Source organism: Amaranthus tricolor, chromosome 7 (assembly GCF_026212465.1).
Source record: "Amaranthus tricolor cultivar Red isolate AtriRed21 chromosome 7, ASM2621246v1, whole genome shotgun sequence".
In the NCBI taxonomy this organism is placed as follows: Eukaryota; Viridiplantae; Streptophyta; class Magnoliopsida; order Caryophyllales; family Amaranthaceae; genus Amaranthus; species Amaranthus tricolor.
The window spans coordinates 30,988,767-31,011,930 of record NC_080053.1 but is presented as its reverse complement, the minus strand read 5'-3'; the positions used below and the strand labels follow the sequence as shown (position 1 = coordinate 31,011,930).

The 23,164-nt window shown below is 34.5% G+C and overlaps 2 protein-coding genes across 12 annotated transcripts; one reads left to right on the top strand and one right to left on the bottom strand.

Annotated features, from left to right (window-relative positions):
* On the top strand, positions 1-17,497 carry LOC130818257 (DNA mismatch repair protein MSH5). Of its 10 annotated transcripts, none has more exons than XR_009043946.1 (35): positions 1-257; positions 993-1,024; positions 1,686-1,777; positions 1,980-2,060; positions 2,134-2,206; positions 3,055-3,118; positions 3,997-4,151; positions 4,286-4,387; positions 4,467-4,494; positions 4,579-4,610; positions 4,696-4,753; positions 5,297-5,383; positions 5,614-5,670; positions 6,060-6,161; positions 6,260-6,304; positions 7,126-7,203; positions 7,437-7,487; positions 7,574-7,655; positions 8,423-8,496; positions 8,564-8,663; positions 8,843-8,939; positions 9,028-9,117; positions 9,224-9,288; positions 9,439-9,497; positions 11,415-11,491; positions 11,583-11,669; positions 11,928-11,989; positions 12,122-12,183; positions 13,431-13,484; positions 13,579-13,664; positions 14,060-14,091; positions 14,177-14,200; positions 15,077-15,192; positions 15,313-15,523; positions 16,941-17,497. XR_009043946.1 is itself a non-coding variant. In XM_057684359.1 (34 exons), exons 1-34 carry the CDS (start codon positions 213-215, stop codon positions 15,394-15,396), a joined length of 2,427 nt encoding a protein of 808 aa, XP_057540342.1. In that variant the 5' UTR covers positions 1-212; the 3' UTR covers positions 15,397-16,472. The 10 variants fall into 10 exon arrangements, 7 of the variants coding, with proteins under 7 accessions (XP_057540342.1, XP_057540341.1, XP_057540345.1 ...); XR_009043945.1 differs by having other exon boundaries at positions 16,836-16,973; XR_009043944.1 differs by lacking the exon at positions 16,941-17,497 and adding an exon at positions 16,285-16,472.
* Positions 16,607-22,198, bottom strand: LOC130818309 (uncharacterized). 2 transcript variants are annotated; one of them, XR_009043948.1, is made up of 12 exons: positions 21,980-22,198; positions 21,813-21,905; positions 21,637-21,701; positions 20,862-20,916; positions 19,835-19,924; positions 19,678-19,762; positions 19,477-19,572; positions 18,734-18,918; positions 18,570-18,658; positions 18,196-18,295; positions 17,940-18,085; positions 16,607-16,996 (listed from the first exon to the last, which is right to left on the bottom strand). XR_009043948.1 is itself a non-coding variant. In XM_057684434.1 (11 exons), the coding sequence occupies exons 1-11, from the start codon at positions 22,028-22,030 to the stop codon at positions 18,041-18,043; spliced, it is 954 nt and encodes a 317-aa protein (XP_057540417.1). In that variant the 5' UTR covers positions 22,031-22,198; the 3' UTR covers positions 17,649-18,040. The 2 variants fall into 2 exon arrangements, 1 of the variants encoding a protein (XP_057540417.1); XM_057684434.1 differs by lacking the exon at positions 16,607-16,996 and having other exon boundaries at positions 17,649-18,085.
* Between the last annotated feature and the right edge of the window lie 966 nt (positions 22,199-23,164).

Genomic DNA, 23,164 nt, shown 5'->3' with positions numbered 1-23,164 from the left:
AAATGCCACATCCTCGCTCATGTAGATGGCCGTCTAACAACACCCACATGGTGCACCTAATGCTATGAAGTTTTCAACGAATGCGAGCTTAGGCCACTGACCTTTTTTTTTAACTGCTTCTACAATTTATTTGAAGAGTTTAGTCGGTTCTCTCTGAGTTGTACTGTTCTTCACTCGTTGTCTTAGTATATTCATCTTCATCGCACTCTACAATGGAAGAGGAAGTCGACGAAACTGAATTTGAATCTCAGGTTTCAGTTAATAGCTCCAAATTCATTTTCTGAGATGTTATTACAAACAATTAATTGTATCATATAGTTCAAATTTTACGATTGTCGGACTCAAATTTACCGTGACTTCTATTTTCATATAATTGCGAAATCGTGGAATTTTTTATCAACCAAACGAATGTAGTAACTCATATATAGTGAGATTCTTCATTCGTTGCAAGAAAGATTTGCTCAGAATCAAGTGGTTCCTGTAATCTATCTATTTGTGTATTTTACTTTATGTTATAAGAAGATGTTGAAATTTGGTTGTAAATTGTGGCTTCTTTGATAAACCAAACGGATGAAGTAACTAAAATACAGTGATATACTAAGAACCGTTTATAAAAGAAGATTTTCTCATTAATCGAGTGTTGGCTGTATCTATTTATTTGTTTATAATTTGGTGTTTGAACTTGAGGAATGTGACAATTTGACAGAAGTTACTTCTGGAGAACTTCAGTGTTGTCTGGTAAAATTACCTTTTATTTTTTTCATGAGAAGTATCTTTCGTGGTGTGAGGCCTTCAACAATAAGTTTAGGAGAAACTACCTTGAAAATTTTTAAACACAGTTTGCAGAAAAGAAATTATAGAACACAAGGATTGCTATAAATAGCAATATAACGATATCAAATATATAAATTGAGTAGCTGTGCAGTCAATTCTTTTATTCTTTTGTTCTTTTATGAACTGTGATGTTCTGAACAAATCAATTTTCAATGCAGGTGTACATGGCCTGTGTCATGCATGGTCATAGGTACACATCCTTTAGTTTCTATCCATTTTTTCGTTTTGCTAAAGAAAAGTGGATATTGCATTTTGTAGTTTTGGTGTAGTTTTTTATGCCTACAACAAAAACAACAATGCCAAATCCTTAAATCCAAAGGATTGGGGCCAAGCTACTGTTCATGAATCATGAATCATGATATGTGACTTGGTTTTACGGAATTCGTTGCCACAAAATGTAACACCCCGACCCCATCGGATCACTGGCGACTACCCACGGAAGTTGTAGACTGGCTCCATAGATTAACACAAGTCCTTTCAGCGCAATCCCGAGAAAACTTCCCTGGGAAATTACTCTTTTGATAAGAACTCCAAAGTTAAGTGTGCTAGGTGGGGAGCGATCTTAGGATGGGTGACCTCTTGGTAAGTTTTCTTGGGTACGCACGGGTGAGGTCAAAGTGCGCTGAAAGGAATGTTTTGGCCTGTGGGGCCAGTCTACAGCCTTTATGGATAGTCATTGATGGTCCGATGCGGCTGAGATGCCGAGGTGTTACACAAACCCATTGCTCACCGCCTCCTTTATTCGGGCGTGGGACTGGTAGTGAGTGATGATCACTCATTGAAGGAATCTAGAAGATTGTAAATAAGAGCAATTTTTTTATAACTTATTGATGGTTATCATTTTATGGCAGAGTTGGAGTTTCGTATTATGATTGTAGCATTCGTCAACTTAGTGTGCTAGAAATTTGGGAGGATGGTGCAGATTATCCATTAATTGATCTAGGTATGAATTATAATATAATCTTCTTAGCTAATATTTACATGTTTTTGTGAATTTTTATTATCTAAAGGGTCTACTGAGGTACTGTAAGTCGGAACATGCAGATACACCTCTGCCTTTACTTTTTAAATTATCATGTCATTGCTGGATCTTTGAGTTCAATGTAACTCTAGTATGTGCTAATCGATTTGTGTTAATCTTTCAGTGAAATATCAAGCACAACCATTGATTATTTACACCAGCACAAAAACTGAAGAATCACTTTTATCTGCATTACAGCGAAGTGGTATACGGCGTAACTCTTAATTCACATAAAGCTGTCAAGCATTTGAGCTCATTTTGTCTTTGATATATTGTAGATGGAATAAACTTTTCTCCTACAGTGAAAGTTATGAAAAGTTCAATATTTAGCTATGAACAAGCTTGGCATAGGTGTGTAATCTCTCGTTATAGTTGCACACTTCTTGGATACTTTTGGGTTATTGAATTTTGAATTATCTTCAGAGTCCAGAGTAAGAAATCATCATGAATATGCTTAGCTATCTTCTTGCACTAGTGACAATTGGCTTTGGTGCTTAAACTTTGTGAGGGTATGGTAAACTATAAATCTTTTTTTCTGACCTTTAGTTGATTGAATTTTATCGAACAGGCCCTGTCCAAGAAATTATCTTTACTTTGATATGGAAAGGGGGTTTTTTCACTTAACGACTAGGGGTTAATGCACAATCTAAAATGGGAAGAGTGAAACTTATGCTGTGCAAATTTTGGGATGTTATTTTTCCTATAGTGAAAATAAAGTTAATCTAATATGATATTCTCGCTTCTTCAGACATAGTGTGAATAGGGGTCCTGGGGAGTTCTGTTCTTTCCATCTCCATGCAATTCTAGTGGATGTCTTGCTGAGATGAATATGAAATGCCAAGCGAAGATTAAGCAAAATATGTATCTTATTACTGATTTGAAGGGAGTCTGTGGTTGTGGTTTGTTAATCAGCATGTCCCAGTTAAGTGATATGTCTAGGAGTAAGAAGCATCTATCACAAGAGACAAAAACAAAAAAGAACAAAAGAAAAAAAGACGCATTTATAACAGATGCTTGGAACTTCAGGCTTTACAAATAGATTATTGGTTTGTTATTATAGAAGCTTATAGAATATGAGGGTCTTAGATATTAAATGTACTATTATTGAGGTCAACGATAAGGTGATAAGCGAGGAGTTATATTTCTTTTCAATCCACCCCTTTACCCACTAAACTTGATGTGTCTTATGAAATTTGCAGATTGATGTATCTGAGAGTTTCAGAGATGGATGATGGTTTAAACGTAAAGGAGAGGATTGCCTTTGTAAGTCCCCCCTTCTGGCAGTTACACGTGGCACAATGTTTTTTCAGATCAATTTAAAGTGGTAGTAAGAATGCATTATTGAAGAAATTTCTGAAGTATTGAGACTCAACAGTCAACAACACAAAAACCTTAATTCTAACAATATGGAGTCGACTAAATGGACCAAAACAAATCAATGTGGAGATCGTCGTTAATAAAGACCCAACTTTACGGCTTTATCTAATACTCCCTCCGTCCCTCCCATTTGCACAAGTTGTAAAATGGGTGAAATTTAGTAAAAAGGAATATTGAGTTGGAGAATGAGACAAAAACAAGTAGATGATAGAAATGCGTGGTTAAGATGGAGATAGAGTATAAGTTTCTGGATGAGATTAAAAGGAGAGGGACCATTGCCAAAAAAGGAGAGGGGGTAAAATCAGGGGGACAAAGGGGGTACTAATCTACAACTAAGAAAATTTTTGTCAATGATCATACTATTTAGAGGGAAAATCCATTAGCTGGATCCGATAGTGTCTATAGGTTTCTTATAAATTATAAGTCACAAGCAAAATGTGTACTTCACCAGATATCTCCCTACTTTTCTAAAGATCATCTTTGTCTTGTTCTCATTTTCATATTTATTTTTGCAATAATGCACAATTCTTTCTTTCCCTTCATTTTCTTTTTCTTCCCTTCTCTGAAATTATATTTCTGTTTTGTGCATTACTGTTTGACCAGTAAAAATTTCAAAACTTTTGTGCTGTATTTTTCATTTTATTACTTTTTTTTTTATTAACTCTCGGTTGCTTTTCTTCCATGAAATTTATGGAATTTGTAAAGTACATTGGTTTGGAAATAGTCTTTCTTGTTTTGAGAATTTCATTTTCGGTTCGTTTCAGCTTAGTTCTATGATGGATATTGCAAGCGAAGTCCAAGTTCGTGCTAGTGGGAGCCTTCTCGCAATTTTGGAGAACGAAAGAATTATAGATACCATTGAACCAAAAGAGTATGGTGATGCATCAATTTCTATCGATTGTCTAACTGAGGTTTCATTGTATCCTTCAACTTGTTGAGAAGAGGATCCTAAGGGCCAAAGTCATGGTCCTTTCCTGTGCTATATATTAGAGGATAATTTGGTGTCTACCTATGTTGGAGTTCTTTGCCCAAATGTTTACTTAACAAGGATAGAAACAAATTTCTGAAACTGGATGCCGCAGCACATGAGGCATTACAAATTTTCCATGTAGACAAACATCCCAGCCATATGGGAATCGGTCGAGCGAAAGAAGGGTGTGTTTCTCCGGTTGCATCATTTATTTTTGTACCTTTTTGGCTTCTTAAGCTTTTAAGCAGTCTTCTTTGATTATAGGTTCTCTGTCTTTGGAATGATGAACAAGGTACATAATATCATCTTTTCTTCAGCCTCTTTTTTCCTTGAGCAGTGTATTTTGCCTTTTGGTTTGATTGTTTTTTCTTCTCAGTGTGTCACGCCAATGGGTCGACGCCTTCTGAGGTAATGTACGCTGATAATTTTGTGACTCACCGACTGCAATGCTTTGTTACTAAAAAACTCATGTAAGCTGGGTATGAATGTGCAGAACCTGGTTCATCCGACCCATACTCGACCTGGAAACCCTTAACAGTCGGCTTGATGCTGTATCCTACTGCTACCTGACATTTGAATGCACTTTAGACTGTTAATATCATGCCTTTTTACTTATTCTTGTCTATGTTCTTCTAAGTGCAAATATTGAATAAAAGCTTACAATATTTATCTTCTTTTTGGCTCCTTTTTTATAGATTGAAATTCTTTTTGACATACTTGCAGATAGAACAACTTTAGTGAATTTGGTTTTAAAACAAAATATTGAGCTCCTATGTTAATCAATATATGTGCACTGCATTAGTATGATGTAGGAGTGATGAGAAATAGCATACTTGATTCCTTGCTTCCACTTGCATTTCAGAAGGGAAACAAAGAGTGGTATAATTGAATTGTGATCTTCATCGTCATCCTTCAGATAATGGGGAGAAGTCGTGGGAGAATATTTTTGTAATTTCTTTCTGTTGAAATCATAGATAAATTGTTGCTTTTTTTGGTTCAACAAAACTTCCTTAAGTCCAAAAGTTGCCAGGGAACTTTCTAACCATTGTATTGCATTAACTACACAGCTTTTTGATGTTTCTTAATGTGTAAAGATATCATTTTTCTTATATTCGGGAGAACTTATGGCATCTTTACGTGGAACACTTAAATTCATAAAAGATGTACCTTACATACTCAAGGTAATGCTATGTAATCCTCTTTTGTTGCTTTTCATTGCTATATTGTAACTTTACTTTTAGTCCATTTATGTGTCTAACAATTGTTGCAGTGGCCAAAGAGAGTCGCATGCATATATAATAACTTCAACTGCTGTGTTATCAATATCCATTATTCATTGTAGTGTTTACTTCAAAAATATTTTCATCAATTTATCGTTGTAATAATGCATATTATGTTTGATTAATGGAAGAAATTCAATTCCCCAAGCTCTGTATGCACAACCAGTGACTGGACAGCTTTTCTAAAGGTCAGTTCATTTAAAATTTCTGTCATGCTTTTATCACTTGTACATACTATCTAAGAGTCTAGTCAGACGCTAACGTTTTACAAACTTGAGGTATATGATTTTGACGTTATTTCTCTGACTGCAAAACAATTCAGAGTTTCTGTGTCCACTAAGTAGGCTGTTCTTTCGTATCAAAATCATGTTTGATAGTGCTCTAGTCTGTTACAAATTTTACAAATGCAGCAATATACAGCTCTGGCTTATTGGAGTGGTGAAGTATTTTTACTCAATTTTGTCCACATGAAACACCTGATTATCTTTTGCGGTTTCTCTTAACCTTTTTTCCACATCTTGTGTGTACGTGTATCAAGCCTATTGTGAATAGCATATTCGTTTACATTCTGCTCCAGAGTCTTTCTTCCCTCCTCCACCTGAAGACGGTATTTGAAGTAGGCGTGTCTGAAAGTTTAAAGGATCATGTCAATTATTTTAATTTGGATTTCATTGATAAGGTACCAAATCCTTGTGTTTTTTATGTTCTCTTTTGTGCATTAGATGCTGACCAGATGTGACAAGTCTTATCCTTTTTTATTGGTCTCACTTGTTTCAGGTGGCTTTATGCATTACAACGGAGCTCTCCTATATTGATGAGCTGGTTATACTGTCATAGTTCCTTCCTAACTTCATGCTTATTTATTATTTAACCACAGATCTAGCCAATTCATTCTGATGTAACTTGTAAGGCAGGCATTGAAGGGGTATTTATAGTAATTAGTTAGCTTGGAAAATTAATAAGCCGAGGAAATTAGTATAAATAAAAGGATGAGGAAATGAGAAAAGGAATCAGAAAATTATTTAAAGACATTGGATAGTTCTTTGACTCATTTTTGGAAAGCGACAAGCCTTTTGAAAGCATGTTATTGCAATCATTTTAGGTTACTATTAATGCAGTTTCACATTACATGCAATTACAAATCACGCTAATCTTACACACTTTTTCTACAATTGCTAATTGCTCCTTGCCTAGAACTGGTCTACAACATCATTGGGATACTCATTTCATCGCAATTGAGTACTCTAATAAGCAATAAGCTGATGGGAGCTATCAGCATTCCTTACTATTTTATCTTCAAATAAGTGACCCCTGAATTATTAATTATCACTTTCAATTTAGGGGCTAAAGCTGCAAAAATATGCTGTCCTACATGCTCTACTTGAGTGTAATTCATTTTAAAGTGTTGCTTATGGTCCTTAGTTTTGATATGATTGTTTTATCATCTGAATCAAGTTTATTATTGTTGAAGATCATCAACTTAGATACTATCTGAAGTTTCTTGTACAAGGGAGTTTCTTTGCAATGGTTTTCTCCAATGATGTGTACTGTTACCATATGATTTGTTAGCAAAATGATCTTTTTTTGTTATTCTGTATTTTATTGTTCTTGGCAAGAACTCATAAACACATCCGATCATGCAGGTCATTGGCATCATCGATGTATCTAGAGAAAAGGAGAAAGGTTATGGAACTATAGTGAAAGAGGGCTTTTGTGAAGAGGTTAGAGTTTTGATGCTTGATAATCACGTCCATACTCAACAATATATATTATCTTTTCCCTCAAATTTGCTGGATTATCTTTGCATTCTCCCTTCTCCTAAATCTTAATTGTTCATAAAGTTGTTTTCCTTTTTCATCCGGATGCAATCAAGTGCGTTTTTGCATAACTTGTGTTAACCATATCTATGATCTGGTGTATCTTCTAATCAACATTTTAACTTCTTCGTACCTAGTTGGATGAGCTGAGGCAAATATACGAGGAACTGCCTGAACTTCTAGAACATGTAATGGCATTGAAAAACAAGTCGTCTTACAGGAGCAGCTTTCAGATTCATCATGACTTCATATCAATTGTCCAAATATGGTATAGGTGTCTTCATTGGAGCTTGCACGACTTCCTAATTTGCGCCAAGACAAGCATGTCCCATGCATTGTTTACATACATCAAATAGGTTGGTTTACAAGCTGTGCCCTTGTGCCTGAGGTCAAACATGTCTGTATTTCATACAGCATTGAGTAGGCTACAGTCTACAATGCATGCTTGTCTTATCTATTTTGTAGAATTTAAGAGAGTAGATGACAAGTACATATGTTTATATTCCTGGATAGCGTTTTTGGACAAGGTTGTTGAAGTCGGTGAGTGGTCAATATTACAAGAAAGGAGATACGAAATGGTACTGGGAACGGAAATACAAAACGCTACTTTAGAGTTTTGGAAACGAAAGCTCCATATGATGGTCCCTTTTTTATATGATTTTTAAATAGATTGAAACATTATTTCGTCAGATCATTAATTTGGTGCTTTGGGGAACAAAGCTCCCAAAACATTAATCTAAAGTTATGGAGACGAAGTTTTTAAAACGGGATTCAGTGGTGAGTGTTCCAGTTTCTAGTAACTAGGAGAGTCTCAGCAAAATTTTCAGGTTTCTGTATCAAGTATTTGTTTCTCAAGAATCAGTTTACTATTTTATAGAACTTGTTAGAGAAATTTTTTGGCTAACATGAGGCCAGACTCAAAGGGTAATTATTTTATCACAATAAGGTGCTAATTTTTAAGTGTGATTCTATCTCAGGTTGACAAGCTTTCCTTTTTCACGAATGTGATTCCACAATTCATATCTTTTCAATTTTTCATTTGTGCATCTACTTCATGGTGGTCCAGGCAGTTTGAGATTTATGTTCTCATTGTTTTTAACAGTTCCTTTACATGTTTTCCTAGGATACTTGCTGTGCGTTTTTGAAGAAAAGCTCGACGATTACATACTACAAAACATTGAAGATTTTGAATTTGCTGTAAGTTAAGTGGAACTCATTGAAAATATTGAACTACTTTAGTGGCTGAAGAAAAGCCTTATTGCAGTTTTCTGATGGTGAAAATGAGCCGAAAAGGTTCTTCTACCGTACCTCAAAAACACGAGAGTTGGACGACCTTCTTGGAGATATATATCACAAAATTCTGGGTACTGTTCATTATTGTTCAGTTAATGCTTTTATGCTGCAGTACACTAGGCACTAGCTACCTGAATCATGTTATTGTGACGACCGAGAGATACTTTCTTTCATCTTCTGATAGATATACTTGCAAGTTGCAACAATGGTTAGGATCTTCACCATATTTTTTCTTTGTTAATTGTGTAAGACATGGAGAGGGTGATTACAAGAGACCTGATATCACATGTTCTATTATTTTCAACACATTTGCTTAAAGCTGTGAATTTTGCTGCAGAGCTTGACTGGTAAATTTCATCAAGCTATAGTGCTTGGATCCGGTTGTTTGTTTCTTTTCACTTTTCTGACATCAGTCTTGTTGTTTTGATATGCTAGCCTTTTGTCTTTGGCATTAGTTGCTCAGCAAAACAACTATGTAAGGCCCACTTTGTCTGCTGATACCACACTCAACATACAAAATGGAAGGTAGTGGTTTCTTTATATGAAATTAGATTATTTTAATGTTATTTGTTAGAATTTTCCATTTGGAAGTTGAACAAAAGCTTAATGTGTATAGTTGCTTTTTTTTCAGACATGTTTTGCAGGAAATGACAGTGGACACATTTATCCCAAATGACACTAAAATTCTTGATGATGGTAAGGATGCTCACATGTCTAATGGAGGCTTCTTATCATATGATAACAAGCTAATTTTCTTATCATATGAACAGTGATCCTTATCTCGTCACTCTTCAGTCATCTCTTTATCTGAGTATAATGACTCAAGTTGTGCCTTTTATTTTCCAGGAAAAATTAATATCATAACTGGCCCAAACTTTTCTGGGAAAAGTATCTATATAAAACAGGTCTGTTATGTCTTTTCAAACTTGTTGCTTTGACTACTCCCTACCCTCTTTCTTTCTTGTTTTTCCAGTGGTGTACTGTATAATCAGTCATTTAGTTTTTTTCCTTTCTATAAGTGTTAATTTAAGTGATTGTTTTGATTGGCCAAAGCATTTTTTTTCCAGTTTGACAATAAAAATCTCCATGTGCTTTGGTATAGGCCTCCATTCCTCCAAATTGCATGTATGTTTTAAAAACCCTTCCTTGTGTGTAGCCCTTCCAAAACTCTCTTAAAGTTTTTAGCCCTCCAAATGTTTAAGGGAAGGCTGCAAATAAATTGGATCTCCCTAAACATTGTAGAAATTCATATTAAGGTTTTGTTGTTGTCAGCGTCTATAGCCTTTCCCTGCAAACTGGTCACTTGGTCGGACCTTGGACATAGAATCTACACATCCTTGGAAAATGCACAACTAGAAACATTGTTTTTCTTCGGAAGCTGAGACTTTATAATTGACTATGTGAAAGTTGCATGGAATAGGAGAGTTTAATCAACTCAAAATCAGATTTTCCTTCTGGGCTAACTAGTTTCGCTTTTCATGGAGTAAAACTTTTGTTCCTTATCAACGGGAAGATCATTAGGTGCGCACATGTTTCCTGTATAGCCTTTATCTTGTAATCTTAAAATCTAAGCCCCAAGCATGCAACACAATGCTTTTATGATTGAATAAATATTGAGATTTGCGAAGGACATCTGATAATAGAGATCACTTGCCTCTCTTAAAACTTGTGATCTTTTTGATATAGCAATCTTTTCTCGAGGAGCTTAGTTGTGATGAGATATTTGAGACTGATATATGAAAATGATATCAAATTCCCTGCTTTGTTTCTTTACTGATTCTAATTCACCAATTCAGGCTTCATTAAAGGACAATTTTTAGTTGTGCTAGTAATTTTCCACAAAAGGATTGTTCACTTTTTGAATAAAATATTGCCCTTGACAGATGCTTTAATTTTATGATCTTCAAACAAAAAGAGAAAGGGGGGGGGGGGGGGGGGGGAGATTGGATTCATCATCTCTTTAAGCTTATAATAGATCCTGGTATGGACGTATATAAATAGGAATGCAAACTGATCTACGAATTTCAAGTGGAAGGTAGCAAAGGGCTAATGATGCACTTATGTTTTTATTTCCTCTTAGGGGATTAGTCTTTGGAAATTGACAAAGGAGTGTGAAATTCTGATATTGAGTACAGATGGGTCAACAATGGAGACTTATCTCAGTTGAACTTATCATTTACATGACGATTCTAAGGAAAGAAGTAAGAACAGCTTGAGAGTTTTCGGATAACTGGTTATACGCATGATTTTTATCAAGTACAAAGAGAGAGGTGGCCATATTAAGTTGAGATGTTTAGTTTCTGCAGCCAACATGCAGGGCCATGTGGGCTGGCAGTTAGGCGCTTGGCAGTACTGCAACTGGCAGGCAGTCTGTTGGTACAGCCAGACTCTCTTTCATCTTTTTTACATCCTACATGATCTGTATGGCAGACATACTATATGATGATTTGCATTGTCATGGAAGGACGTCACATTTGAAATCCATCTACACTATATCAGATAATAGTCACCAAGTAGGTTGTATTAAGCTGTCATATAGTATTGTATACTCTACATAAGAAGATCTATTCTCATTTGAACAGATAAAGAACTTTGACTTCTTATTTACCTTTTTAACTTTCTACAGATTTGAGCTCTATGATATGGTCTTCTGCTATTCGTACAAATTATCTGAATTTGGAAGTATCCACATTTTTCTTTAAGGAGGAAAAATAAGGAATGGAAAATTTTAACCTTGGTGTATTTTGGATGCATATATACCTATGGCCGATAGTGTGCAACATAAATTGCAAAATAATTGTGTATCATATCTATATTCCCAGGTAGCCTTGATTGTTTTCCTCTCTCACATAGGGAGTTTTGTACCTGCTGATGCTGCTGTGGTTGGATTAACTGACAGGTATGTCTATGCTGATTAAGAGTCCTGAAAGGCTTGAAATGTTGGTGGCACTTATTGATGTCCGTAACATCTTACATTAGTCTTGTCATAGGATATTTTGTGCAATGGGAAGCAAGCTCATGGCTGCTGAACAGTCTACATTTATGATCGATTTACAGCAAGTAGGCATGATGTTGAGGTATGTATCAATGAGATATCGCTACTTGCTATTTTAAGGTTCTCTTCTCAAAACTTTTACTTGATTTTTATAACATATCATAATATGTTGTACAGTTCCATAATTTTCCAAAAGCTTAGAGTTTTAAATGAAGCTCCTTTCTTAACATCTGTTAGATATGAAATTTTTATGGCTTCTTAATGAAAACTGTGTTTTCTAGTTGGATTTGAAATTTGATAATTTTGTAAACTATTATGAGATTAATAGAAAGTTATTTAGGCAAGCTACGTCAAGGTCCCTGTGCCTCTTGGATGAATTCGGTAAAGGCACACTTACAAAAGGTAAAGACCTTCAGCTTCCTTCAAAATGATAAATCAAATTTCTCTTGCGAATCATGTTTCTAGATGTGACTTGATGCCCTTTCTTTAGTGCCTATTTCATCTGCTAGATGTTGCTTCTTCTGTATGCTTCAGATGGCATTGGTCTTCTAGGTGGAACTGTGAGCTATTTTGCTAGCAATGATGATACTCCAAAGGTTAGAGATTAAGCTTCCTTCCTTAAGTTTTCAATCTTGCTGTAACAGGGTGGGTGGAGTTGCCTGTTTGTCACTCCCAATATTCTAGACGTTGGAAAAAATTTCACATTTCTTTGAAAGAGACTTTCAAATAGCTTTATGTGCTTATTACCAATGAGTTCCTCTATTGTGATTTGTTCATATAAAGATACTTAAAATTTTTGCTTATAAAGTGTGGTCTTTATTTCTGCTAATATATGTAAATATATGTATAAAATTCTAGTGTCTCAAGCTATCTTTTTGGTATAAATTCAATACAGATTCACCGAGCTGAATTATCTCTGGCCAACAAACATTATGTCTTAACAATTAGAACTTGTATCCTTACTCCCAAAAACAGTTGAAGATATTACCTTATCTTTCTTCATTCCTATGCTGAATTGGATACTCAAATAATTGAATTTGAAGTTGTGCAGTTGAGCTCTGCTCCACTTAGCTGTCAAGTTAGAAAGTGAAGTTTAGAAGACGAATATGTTTTGACTCACTGTAGCTCCTTATATATCTTCAGTAGTATTAACCATAGTTTCCTGTCTGTAATGGGAAAAGATAATTGGTTTGTTATACAGTTGCATTCTTCCTGGTATTTGATGGAGATTTCTCACTGTCCTGTTTGAGTAGTCTTTCATGAGCACATATTGCAATCTTTTCCCCATTGTTTTTCCTTTCTTAGTTTCATTCATGAACTCTCTTTTGAGGTCACAGCTTTCTAAAACCACAGATAGATGTTTTTGTTTTTGGTGTGTACATAAATGATTCATCATAGTTGCTACAGCCATTGAAGAATTGATTGCTTTAAATGTCCATGATTTGTAGTTATATACATATTTGGAGTTTGATCTAAGCACATAAAAATGTCTTGTTAAGAAGAATTTTCTAGTAACTGCTCTTGGTTGTTTCAGTCATCTACTATCCTCACTAAAAAAAGGAGAAAGAGAAGAGGCAGAAAAGAAAATAGAGGAAGCAAAATACTTTTTTACTCCTGCAGTCCTGCTTTCTTTGTTAGTAGCTGAGCTATTTTCATCTGGCAATATTTTGTTGCATCAATTAAATTAATGTTGATATAGTCAATACATATGAGCCCAAGATTTCTGTATTTAGCTCTCTTTTCTCAACTGCTGAATGCTGCTTTCTGGAATGTTAAAATGTATGGTTGTAAATTTGACTGGAGTTTGAGTTGCATGCTGATGACAATTAACTTTGATTTTCAGGTTTTTGTCTGCACTCACTTAACTGAAATATTTCATGAGAGCTTGTTACTGAAGGTCTCGTACCAAATCTTCGAGAGTTCTAGTATTACTTTAATCATTAATTTTCTGCTACTCTATAGTATAATAAAAAAATTCGAACGTAATGCAGTGTGAGAAAATAAAGTTTTACACCATGAGTGTGCTGAGACCAGAAGACAACAGTGCGCCGGTGGAAGACATTGTGTTTCTGTATAGGTATCTTAACACTGATCTTTTTAGTTATATTTTCTTGCAATTCAGGTCTACATGAAGTCTGATCAAGGAGTGTTAATTCTAGAAACTTTATTATGTCGAAATTCTTCTAGTTGTGGAATGTTACATGTGCATAATCATTCCCTTCTGTACACCTATAGTCGAAAGTTTCTTGCTTGAAATTTTATTGATTCATAGCGCTGGAGAACCTTTGCTTTACCTTTATTCATCTTTAGTTTCTTTGATTAGTAAGATACTAAAAGAGGAAGTGGCGTACTTGCCAAGGGAGGCAAGGCAATCATATACTTCTATGTAATTGTTATTCTTAAATCTCTCAATTTTCATTTGCAATAGAATATGATTTATTAACTTATTGTATTTTTCAACATGCAACACAGATTAATTCCAGGACAGGCACCCTTGAGTTATGGCAAGTATTTCTCCCCGCAATTACTTGAATCAGACATGTACAATTCGAAAGGTTAACTCAATTCACAAAACTTGTATCTTTGCAGGGCTACATTGTGCCATGCTTGCTGGTATGTTTAACTCTTTAATTTATATGTAGGATTGCACTTTTCATTTATTGTATAACATGCTTCTTCACAGTTAATGTGGTACATTCAGGCAATTTGATTATGGTGTGTTACTCTAGTGTTTACTTTACGGCATATTAATGTTTTTGGGATCTTTGTCCATACTCGACGGGCCAGAAATTATTAATTATAATTTTTTGGTTTTGAATTATGCTATGCTATAGTAAAATGACTCGTATAATCATGTGAACTTATTTATGTAAAGTTGCAGATTAGTTTGCCATCATTAGTCAATCACAAACAATCGTTGTTACTACAAGGATAAGGTTGTGTGCATCCAACCCATCCAACCCCTCCAAAGTCCAAACCCATGGGAGCCAAGGAGGGACACATAACAACATTGAGATAATGGAATGTTATTGTTTTCATGATCTATTTATATTATCTGATCAAATTTATTTGTGTGTGCATGTCACCAATTCATGCAATGTGTAAGGCTTACACTCCTATGCGTGCTTGCTTTGAATTACTTGTGTACTCTGTCCATTTCAGTTTGCATCAATTTCTATTTTGGGTTATTCTCTAATTTCACATCATTTCTTTATTCCAAATTGGATCCTACCACCTTCTTTAGATATAATCCACACATTTAAACTCTCTTTTAATATCATCAATACAATTCAATCTCTCCTAATTTAGTATCATTTTTATTACGCTTAAGGACAAAATATTACAACTCTGCATAGTCCATACTCCCCTCAAAAATTCATTCTTTTTCTCTTTAATGCAATCCTAAAGGTACAAAGGGAGTATTATTATCATCCATCATACTTTATCACTTGTGCATAAGCATCCTGGTCTTTTTCTATCTCTATGCAGGTATTTCTGAAGATATCGTAAAAAGAGCGGCTGAGATACTAGAAGCAACTGAGAAGGGTAATCACGTTGAACGAATCTCTAATGAGAATGTAGAGGCTCAAGATAAGCAATACAAGGTCTTTTTTTTCTTATCCCTACTACTTGTTGGTGAAGAACAGAATAATAGGACACAGTGGCTGTAGATGAAATATCTGCAAAATCTAACATGAATTAGTTGTATGATACTTCTGATGCAGGAAGCACTTGACAAATTATTGACATTTGATGCAAAGAATGGAAATCTCAACATCTTTTTTGAAGATATTTTGCGTGCTTCTTAACTCTTAAGCCGCACTTCTTCGTTTTCATTTATTATAGAACATGAGAAAAGGCAATGAGAAGGGGAGAAAAATGACATAACCAAACAAGGGGGAAAATGCGATGAGAGTACCGTATTCACACATAGAGGTCGGTTCTATTCTACTTTTTCTTTTCTTATAATTTGATTTCTAAAAAACTTCTCTGTTTCATTAGTTATCTGTGGTTAATAGAGCGTAATTTCAATGGGATTGGTTGAATTTTGTGGTAACAAAAGTCTAATTTGTTCCGATGGTGAATTCGCCTTTCTAATGTTGAATTGACGGATGTGATTTTGTGTTGCAACTGTGACTTGTGAGGACTTTGAATTCTAAGGACTAATAACACTTAACGCGACCTAACATGACAAAATTTTTCAGCTGCAAGGCACAGTATGAGTTTCTTCTTTGCAAATCGGAATTCCAAATGTTCGAGTTACGATTTAAAGAGGGGTATTATGAATATATTGTATATATTTTATATATTTTGACCGTAGTATAACGGATGGATTAAGATCTAAAAACCCGATTAAATAATTACTGAGTGTTAATATGAACTCAATTTAGGTTTAAAGACAAAACACATGCATTCATATTGGCATATTGCATACTAACATTTGCATTTAGTCTGTAGATGTTGCTATCAGGCTTTCATCACGGTATACCAAACTCGATGACCGTATATTAAATAGACAGCACCTTCTTTGATTTCCATATGGGAAACTTGACCAATTTAACTCCTAGCAACCACCTATTAACATGGTCAAGCTAAGTGTGCTAGTAGTATTAAATATAAACATCTTCACTTCTTATGATCTCATACTCATACATAAGCAAAATAGAAAATAAAAATAGAGATATATGTATATATAGGGAGAGAGAGCAGCAACAACTACCATCAGTACACATACATAGTTTTCATCATGGCTTCATTCTTCAATATCTTCAGCCGTTTCTTTGAAGCATCGAACTCGAAAACGTATGTATGCGATGGTGATGTTTGTCGACTGAGTGAAAGATCAAGATGTTTGGCTAAGAAAGATAAGTTGAGCCTTCTATTTTCACTTTCATGTCTTTCACCAAGAAAAGCTTGAGTTTTATTTTCACTTTCATGTCTTCAACTTTGTAATTATCAAGTAAATTCTCAACTATAAAAATAGACAAAGTACTTAAATTTTAAGGTTGATAGATTACATTTTTCTATTTTCTTAGTATTGTGGAGAGTTTCAACCATATTTTCTAACAGTAACAAAAAGGTGAAAAATACAGACGCAGAACGGTTCCTAATCCTCTTTCTGGGTTAAGTTAGAGTTAAGTATTCTATGAGGGTAATTAATCCCCTAAATTTACCTTAATCTTGAAATCCTCAGAAAGTGTAAAAATATATACATTCCTGAATATCTTTGGGCTTACACCCAAACCAGAAATCAGCACTAGCGGCAACAGTAGCTCCAGTAGCATTCCTAAATCTGCTAGTCCTAGATCTCCGGAAGTGGACCGGAGTTTATTTGTGGCGGTGATGATTGCAGGCCGGTTGGGAGGACAAGTTCTGGGGACACGAGCAGTGCACCCGAGAGAAGAAATTCTGTGAAGATTAAGAGAAAACATGAAACCAATGAGAAGTAAGTTCTGAATGAAAAATTGTCTAGCGATTGTCCTCAAAAAGACACAAAAATTATCCTCCTTCACAGACGATTATTCGTCAAATTTTGGTGTTAAGGTTGAAGAAATTAAGTTGCCAAATGTTCATTGCCATCAGCACAATAATGTTTGCATGGTATTGAAATTTCATCAACTATAATTCAATCTAAAGCGCAAGTTGTTTGTAAATTGTACTCATACTGCAAAAGATTGATTACATCACTGCACTGTGACCGTGTTGTAGAAGGCTTTAAGGTTAATATGACCAGAATTTAGTGCGTAATAACTGTAAAACAATCCGTATTGACTACAAAAGTGGTTTTGAGATGATTAACGCATTTCGATTGTCATGTTTGTAATAGATACCATACATGTTTAAATGTTTGTTCTTTATGAAGTATTATTTTCTTGTATGAACAATGGCGAACAAATTTCGAGTTAATCATGCAATAATTTTGATCCTATACTTTCTACTACATTTGTTTCTAATGTCATAAAAGGACCACTTCAATCAAAAGTTTAGGTTGGTGATTCTAATACAAAAATATCATATATCCTAAGAGAATTTCACGATCAGTTTAAATGTAACAAAGTTATGAAGTAGTTAACATTATATTAGCTTCTTTAAAATCTTTCTATCTCAATCATAATGATACATATATCAAATTATACAGATGGTTTAACGAGAGACTATCTAGATACAAAATTTGAAAACTCACCATAATTTCTAAGCTTTCGATTTTACGATATTAGAATCCTAACAAATTAAAGTAAATTCCAATTTCTAACTCAATACCAAGCATTACATCGTAAAAATGTATAAACTCAAATTTCGACCTAAATACCTCTACTTCGAATGCAATACAAGCGAACAAAATGAAACTCACTGGAATACTTTTTGCCCTAACAATCATCCTCCATGCGAATCCAGTGAAGGATAGAAAAGAAATCCCCGATCCAAGTCTATCAATTCATGACCATGGTGATTTTATCTGGTTCGAATGAGTTCAAGTGGCAATGTCTCCATCGCAAGCTGCACATTAAGTGAATTGAGGAAACACGAAAGTACAAAAAAACGAATAAGCTAAGTAAAAAAAGTTGGTTTAGAAGGGGGTAATAGTCAACATGCATGAACTCACTCACCCATAGTCTTGGTGTTCTAGGATCAGGATTCGGGTGCAGTTTGCTAAGCTCCGACTGAAATGTCACCACGATAGAGACTTTGAACTCGATTGAGAATGGCCTGCAAGAGTTGTAAATACACCGATTATTCTCAACTTCACGACAACTATATAAGAAGCTCGATTGTAGTCGACAACAAAAGCTCAATTCTACACAACCGCAACCACCATAGTAACAGGAAGTATACAACGCCTTGATCCCAATAATATGGGCTCGACACAAAAAATTCTCAACAGATTTCGGAAATGAATTCTCGCCATAAGCATAATATTGATGAATTAAGAACAAAAACAGAGGATTAAAAAACGAAACACATACAATTAAGAAAAACCTACCCAGCAAAGACAGTCGGACAAGTTAAGAGTCGTGGAAGCAGAACATAAATAGGTAAAGTCAGGCCTCGACAAACATCTCCATCTGCTATCTATTAAACGGTGCTGAACAAGTTACTTCAGCTCAATTGTAAAATTTATGTACGCAATCAACTCGTAAAACCAACCTGAGTAGTTTGAATCAAAGATGTTTCCAACACAATCTTATCTCCGACAAGAATGGATTCGACACGTAGTAAGTGGATATCAATCGACTGAATTGGCGATGCGGATGCTTCTACAGTCAGCTCCCCTTGAAGGGCGCATGATAATGAACATTGAGTCGGGATTCTTCCACTTACACGGAAACCACCTGTAAAGCAAAAATTCGAAGGATAAGCTACCGAAAGGGATGACATTGTTGTAATAAAAGAATCAAAAGTAATTAGAACTACCAACAGTAAAATTTGTCCGAAAGATACATAGTCTCATGACATCACTCCAACCAAACATCATAGTTCGATAAATGTCTCTTAGAGATTATCTTAAACAAACCTCGATAATGCTAGTTGATCCAAACCAGTGTAACATAATTCACCGGTAATTTGCTTTTTGAATTCGTGATTCACTCAAAATGACCCTGAATAACCCAAAATCGATCATAATTCGCTTTTTTTTCGCGATTCGCAAGGAGATAAGTGAATCATGTGAATGTGAATGTGAATTCCAAACCCCACTTTTTCTTAATGCAACAAAAGAGCCTATAATACTATTTATTTCCATATAACACCATAGAAGCAATAAATCAAAGGCCCATCGCCCCAATATACTCGTTCCATGCAATAAAAGAAACACATTATTGAAAAATTCAAAAATATTCAAGATATTAAAAAAAAAAAAGAAAAAAAAATCTTTGCATGAGAAAGTAGACCTGATTTTAATTCAGGAAGCAATGGATGCCTCTGTGTATCCTGCGTGATATAGAAAATGACGAGTTCAGGCGAAATTGGCAGCTCAAGAAGGTCAGCTGAATGAAGAACACAAGCAGATTCAGCATGTAGTCGACATTTTCTCGCCCCCACCTACCCAACCCTTATAAAACCTCTTTTCGATCAAAATCAAGTGTCCATACCTTTTTCACTCTCGATGATAAACTCAAGTGTTGCTGATAATGACTTGTGTAGATAACCTCGTGCTATCTCAGCGGTAAGCAGATACTGACACGATAAAATTGATTAAGAGGAACATGCTAACACGACAGAGTGCAATACGAGATTATAGCAAGATACCTGTATGCCTATGTCTGTTCCATGGAAGGTTTCATAAAATTTTCCAGATTTGTTCTCTTCAGGTTGTCTTAAAGTCAATGAAAAAGGTATCTGTCATGTTATACATAATTTATTAGTTAGTGAAGTGCATGCACATAACTGAAAAAACTGCACCTGATTAAATGGGTGTAAAATCTAACATACTCCCTTTGTTGCCATGGATTTGCAACACCATAAAATGGCACAAATATTAAGAATTGATGGAAATATTGGAATTGTGTGGATGATATTGAAAAAGAGAGAAAAATTGTGAGTGAAAATCAAAGAAAGTGGTGGGGTCGTGGGGATGTTTCCATCAAAGGAAATGTTGTAATGTAAAGTCAAAGGGACAGACGAAAATAGAAAGCATTGCATCATGAAGGGCATTATTCAATTTCATCTTATTTTTATCCTAACGGGCAGCTTCAGCCTCCATTGCCCTCACCAAAGCTCTAACATAATCTCCATAGTTCCAAACTTGGACTTGTAACCCCAAACGAGTTTGAAGAGAGGTCATGGATTGGTTAAAACTAATCGGTGTGCTATTTAGCATTCCTCTAATTCGGGAAAGTAACCGACTTTAGCAAGGAAAAAGAATTAACATAAGTGATTCAGTTGTTTCCATTCCATATCAGAAAAGCTGCACCAATTTTCTGTCGACTACACAGGGCTAAATCTCGGTATAAAGACATAAAGTTTAATACCCATCTATTAAAACCAGTCATCAGAAAAATGTTCATAACATTTGATTCCATTGAAACAAACACAACTATTACACTCAAGCATTTTAGACTGCAACAGGCAAAAAAATTCACATATAGATAGCATGATTCAGGGTTTCACAGAAATGCCAATTTCAGTTGAAATCTACCATTCAGTTTTCCAATCACCCATCAATATATATACAAATATGTCGAATTCGAGGCAAGATTATTATAGCAACAACCACAGTTGATTTATTTAGTTGTTACATTTCAACTAATCAAATAATCTTTAAAATGATTATTACCTCAGTAGTGCCTGAGCTAATCTTCCCAGAAGATCTAACTTCAACACTCTTCTTCCTAATTCAAAGTAAAAGCATCAAAATAAAACAACTATATATCACAAAAATTATAATGAATAATAAAGTTATGTTTGTTATATCATAGGGCCAAAGATTTATAGTTACTTTGTTTAGGATTACAATGGACTTTATTAAAATGATTTATTCAATAATGTGCACTTCTTATTTGTATAAGTTGTGCATGATATTTGCTACCATTGGTCAACCGGAAACAACCTTTTGTAGGGAGGGTTGTTTACATCCTACCCAAACCCCTGGATGGGAGTCGCATTGGGTTAATGAAAAGTTGTACACTTGTACTCCCACTATTCTTGTTTACTTGCATCATTTCATGTTTCATACAATCGAATGTTATTTTAATAGTTTATATCTATAGAACTAAAACTTATAAAAAAATAATTCCGAAAACATATGATTAGACGAATAGACAAGATTTTATTTGAATATATTTTTTCATATACATTAGCGGCAATGTACTCAATTATGACGGATAATGAATAATAGCAAATTCGCACATGGTGCAAGTAAAAAAGAACGAAAGAAGCGTAACTAATATTAAAGTAGTACCAAAATTTTGGTGATTTCAAAAGATAATTTCACTGCCATTTCCAAAACCCAGAAAGGATAGCTTCTTATGAGCTCTTTGAACCAAAAAAATCAAATTCAACAAAATCAAAGCTAAAAGATAGCAAATTTATAGAATAATAGAGAAACTTACACAATAATAATGGGCTTAAGGACACCAACAACAGATTCAATAACCCCAGCAGACCCTCCACGAACCTTAATTACGAAAATCAAAATAAACCCATTACAGAATCAGCTTCAATTATTTAATTATTTAGTTAAAATAGAGGAAAAATCAAAAAATGAAAAAGGGCAAGAAAAAAAAACCTGTAAATTGACTGATCCATTGATAGTAAGACGAATTCCATAATGGGATATAGAAGATGAAAGCTTTGTGATGATTTTACCTTCAATTGATTCCTGAAAGTACAAAGAATAATACTCTATAAAGAAGAATGGAAGAGAAAGAAAAATGGGTTTGAAGCAGAACTTACTTCTGGATGATAGATTCTGTTTGATCTGGATAGTTTGATCTCTACTGACATCACTCTCTCCGATTTGTAATCGTTGATCGGAAGAACTGTCCGTAAAGGTTGTACTTTACATTTCTGTTATTCAATTTAAGGGTCGGTTGGTTAAGCCTTAAAATCATAAGTTAGACTCTATAATCATTAGCAAATTGACGTTGGTTATTGATAGTTGATTTGTTTGAGTGGACTATTTGATAGTTTTGAAGAGTCGATAGTTTTAGTTATTTTTAAATTAGCAATAGTATTTATTTATTCTTCTTATTTATTTTTTGTGTAAATCCTAAATGTAAACTTAAAGTTTTTTAGAATTCTAAAAAGTTAATATTTAGAATATATATATTAAGACGAATCTATTAAGATTCCACATGAATATCTTTTTCCATACAGATCAATCAAAAAGCATAGTCAAAAGTTTGACACTAAATCCACAAATTCTTTTTCAGAAAAACATATGAAAACGGGGAAATAGTTGAAAATTGAGCAAGTATAACTTTTTCCGATACATATTCACGTAGATCTTTTATTTCCTCAATCTACCATGTAATAAAAAATACATTATAGTAAATACTTCACAATAAAATATGTATTGCAAAAAAATCAAAACATATCAAGTTTGGTAAAATTTCCAATTTTAAATTCGAAGTTTTGATTGAGCAATTTATTTTTCAAAGTGATTATGATCATCATGTCCTAAACAAAATATTGGGACAAACCTCCTTATGTAGGGTATTTAGGCAATGAATGATAGTACCTATTTCCCACCAATCTAGCCAAGTCTCCTTTGAAAGTGGTTGAATAGTGTTAGTGTGAACATGAAAATGGTCTTATTTTGACCAATTTTGGTATCCAATCTTTCATTTTCTTATTCTATTCACCCCCAATTTTAAAGCTTCCAAATGTCATTAAAATATACACATAATCCAAACTCACATGAACCCACCCCACTTTACTCCCCCTTCCCTTACTTACACATCCCACTTCCCATTTTCTTTCCCAACTCCCGCAAAATTTCTTCTTTTCTCACTTTATTTTCTTCTTTTTTCCTTCATCTTCTCATTTCCATTCCCCATCTTCTTAGGGTTTCCTCCATTTTCAAAATCCCCCTTTCAATTTTCATCAAAATTAAGAAAACCCATCTTCCTAAATTCC

Coding starts and splice junctions, on each gene's coding strand:
- LOC130818257 (XM_057684358.1), top strand. CDS start 213: ATGGAAGAGGAAGTCGACGAAACTGAATTTGAATCTCAGGTTTCA. Junction 4,388..4,466: donor ATCGGTCGAGCGAAAGAAGG/GTGTGTTTCTCC, acceptor CTTTGATTATAG/GTTCTCTGTCTTTGGAATGA. Junction 13,665..14,059: donor GACATTGTGTTTCTGTATAG/GTATCTTAACAC, acceptor CATGCAACACAG/ATTAATTCCAGGACAGGCAC.
- LOC130818309 (XM_057684434.1), bottom strand. CDS start 22,030: ATGTCAGTAGAGATCAAACTATCCAGATCAAACAGAATCTATCATCCA. Junction 19,925..20,861: donor TTAGCTCAGGCACTACTGAG/GTAATAATCATT, acceptor ATAACATGACAG/ATACCTTTTTCATTGACTTT. Junction 18,919..19,476: donor GCTTCCTGAATTAAAATCAG/GTCTACTTTCTC, acceptor TTTGCTTTACAG/GTGGTTTCCGTGTAAGTGGA.